Source organism: Montipora foliosa, chromosome 4, assembly GCF_036669935.1.
Source record: "Montipora foliosa isolate CH-2021 chromosome 4, ASM3666993v2, whole genome shotgun sequence".
Classification (NCBI taxonomy): Eukaryota; Metazoa; Cnidaria; class Anthozoa; order Scleractinia; family Acroporidae; genus Montipora; species Montipora foliosa.
In genome coordinates this window covers 32,449,097-32,451,596 of record NC_090872.1, presented here as the reverse complement: position 1 = coordinate 32,451,596, position 2,500 = coordinate 32,449,097, and the positions used below count along the sequence as shown (strand labels likewise).

The 2,500-nt window shown below is 42.2% G+C and overlaps 2 protein-coding genes across 3 annotated transcripts in view; one reads left to right on the top strand and one right to left on the bottom strand.

Moving 5' to 3' along the window:
- LOC138000645 (tolloid-like protein 2) overlaps nucleotides 1-361 on the bottom strand; it is a 62,059-nt gene extending 61,698 nt beyond the window's left edge. Inside the window, exon 1 of the mRNA XM_068847203.1 lies at nucleotides 297-361. The gene's annotated coding sequence lies outside the window, so the exon portion shown is untranslated. The remainder of the gene's footprint in view (nucleotides 1-296) is intronic.
- Nucleotides 362-412: 51 nt separating this feature from the next.
- The window catches only part of LOC138000644 (coiled-coil domain-containing protein 158-like), a 42,453-nt gene continuing 40,365 nt past the window's right edge, over nucleotides 413-2,500 (top strand). For both annotated transcript variants that reach the window (XM_068847202.1, XM_068847201.1), the window contains exon 1: nucleotides 413-854. In XM_068847202.1, coding sequence (XP_068703303.1) covers nucleotides 575-854 — 280 coding nt within the window. In that variant the 5' untranslated portion in view covers nucleotides 413-574. The remainder of the gene's footprint in view (nucleotides 855-2,500) is intronic.

Below are 2,500 nucleotides of genomic sequence, written 5' to 3'. Positions count from 1 at the left end.
GAACAAGAATACAAATACAACAGAGATGTAACCTAGCGCCTCGAAAAATACAGATACGTGATCTTGCATAACGATAATAAGACTTGAGCTTATAAGATAAGAATGGATTATGACCGATAACACGTACGGCTGTGGAAAAATTAATATACATGTATGAGTACAGCAAAATCGATAGGACGATAATACGCAACGATTCACTCGATTTCTCATTACCATAGACAATTAACACATCTTGCCCTTATTTTCTACTTTCTATCTTCTTATTGTCACACTTACATTTTAATATATCAACTTACCGAGAGAACTTTATTCCTTCTTCCGCTTTCAATTTTTGAAGCATCTGTTTATCACACGGGCTGTGGAGTCCTGGTACTAGGGTTGGTGTTGGTTCCAGATTCTCATCTTCCACATCAGGTGACGGTTACAAAATGGCGGACAAAATAGAGTCGATTTTCCTTTAGCTCTTCGATTGCTTGAAAAGATGTCCATGAAGAGGTTCCGCTTTCAAAATGGTTGCATGATATAAAAAAAAGAGCACGAGAAAGTAATTTGCAAGCCTCAAATCTGGAATGGAATGGCGTCTTCGAAGGTGTCGGACACCCCAAATCCATTGGCAAGTTGTTCTGTAACTTTGCCGATGAGAACGATGACCGATGGAGCAATGAAAGGTCCATCAGAAAGTAACAGTTCATCTGGTTATATGTCGTGTTTGAGGGCAGACATTCCAGAAATCCCCGATATTCCTTCGCCGTTGCTGCGTCCTCCAGCAAGTGAACGTCAAACGAATACTTTCGCGTCAAAACCCAGCGCCATTTTGCCGCTGTCTTCAGCTTTCGCCGCAAGTAGCGATCTCGGTAGGTAGTACACAATATACCGTAAGTAATCCCTCTAAATTTCCGCTGTATTTGCGCAATGTTTTGTTCGTGAAAGGTCATATAACAGGGTTGGTACATTTCGCTGACCACCAGTCCATGGACTACCCTTAGTTTTTTCACCTCTATTCAGAGCCAGACTGCATCAGCAGAAAATGATGTAGACACAAGTGTAGAACAGCCAGTCATTGAAATCATGGAGAGGAGAAGAAAGAAAGGGAAAAAAAAAAGAACAACAAAACCACGTTCTTTCCAAAACAGTTGGTTACTTGATTGCATTTGGTTGCCTTATGAAAAGGAGGTGATGTTCTTTCTATAAATTAATGGAAAAATACTTGTTGGCAAAAAAATCAAGGTACACATGTGCCGTACATTGTATCTGTCCCCCTTTAGTTAAAACTGTCCCCCAAAATTCTAGCCAAGGAAACACAATGTCCCACAGTAATGAAATCCTGTACATGCAAAATACAGAAGCACAGTAGAATGATTTGCAAAATGTCGGCACAAAGCCATCCCATGTTTCCTTTTGTTTATTTGAGACGCTGATAATAAAGACAATGGTTAACATATATCAAATACAAGGTGTTACAAATGAACCCACTGGGAACTCGAAAAAAATCCGAGCCCCAGATGGGATTCGAACCCAAGACCCTCCGTGGTCTAGTACGGATGCTCTAACCACTGAGCTACTGGAGATTCTATGGTGAGCAAGGGTGAAATGTGGGTATTTGACTCGAGCTGCATCATGCAGCCACAGAGTCAATTATGCCGTCAGTCGATATTTGACTCTGTGGCTGCGTGATGCAGCTCGAGCCAAATACCCTCATTTCACCCTAGCTCACCATAGAGTCTCCAGTAGCTCAGTGGTTAGAGCATCCATACTAGATCACGGAGGGTCGTGGGTTTGAATCCCATCTGGGGCTCGGATTTTTTCCGAGTTCCCATTGGGTTCTTTGGTAACACCTTGTATTTGATATTATGTTGATAATAAAGTTTTGGTAAATCAGTTCCAGTGTTTATACCTGCTAGCATACATGTAAATGTAGATCTCTTTATTAATTTTTCTGTTGCTGGTGGACTAGTGAGAGAAAAGAGATCTCTGCCAGGGTTAACAGTGGCTGTTTCAACCACCATACAAGTTCTTGAACAGCTCTGCTGTGAATGCATAATCCTTGTTGTGGTTGCTGACTGACATTTTGAGCCCACCGTATTATTATTGCACATGTGACTTGGGTACTCATTTATTGTACATTGGTTTCCGCTGTCATTTTGGCTAGTTAGGTGAGCCAGTTTAATTAACACTTTAGGTAGACATGCTACAACTGTATCCATCACATGGCTGCTACGGCTATGGCTACTACTAAGGGGAAGGGAAAGCTCGATGCACTCTGTTTGGAAGCAGGATAGAGGCCTCTTTCTCCTTGCTCACCAACTGATTATAAAAACACTACACCAATTTATTGGAGGGTAGGTGCCATAAAGGTAGCAAGAGAGGAGGCCAGCAAGGAAGTCACTATCATGGCAACTGAGCTACAGTCTACAGTCCACCTGTCAACACATCAGTGAGAAAAACCATAGTGTGGAATGCATACTTACCCCAAAATATTGGGGCTGGGGGGGGGGGGGGG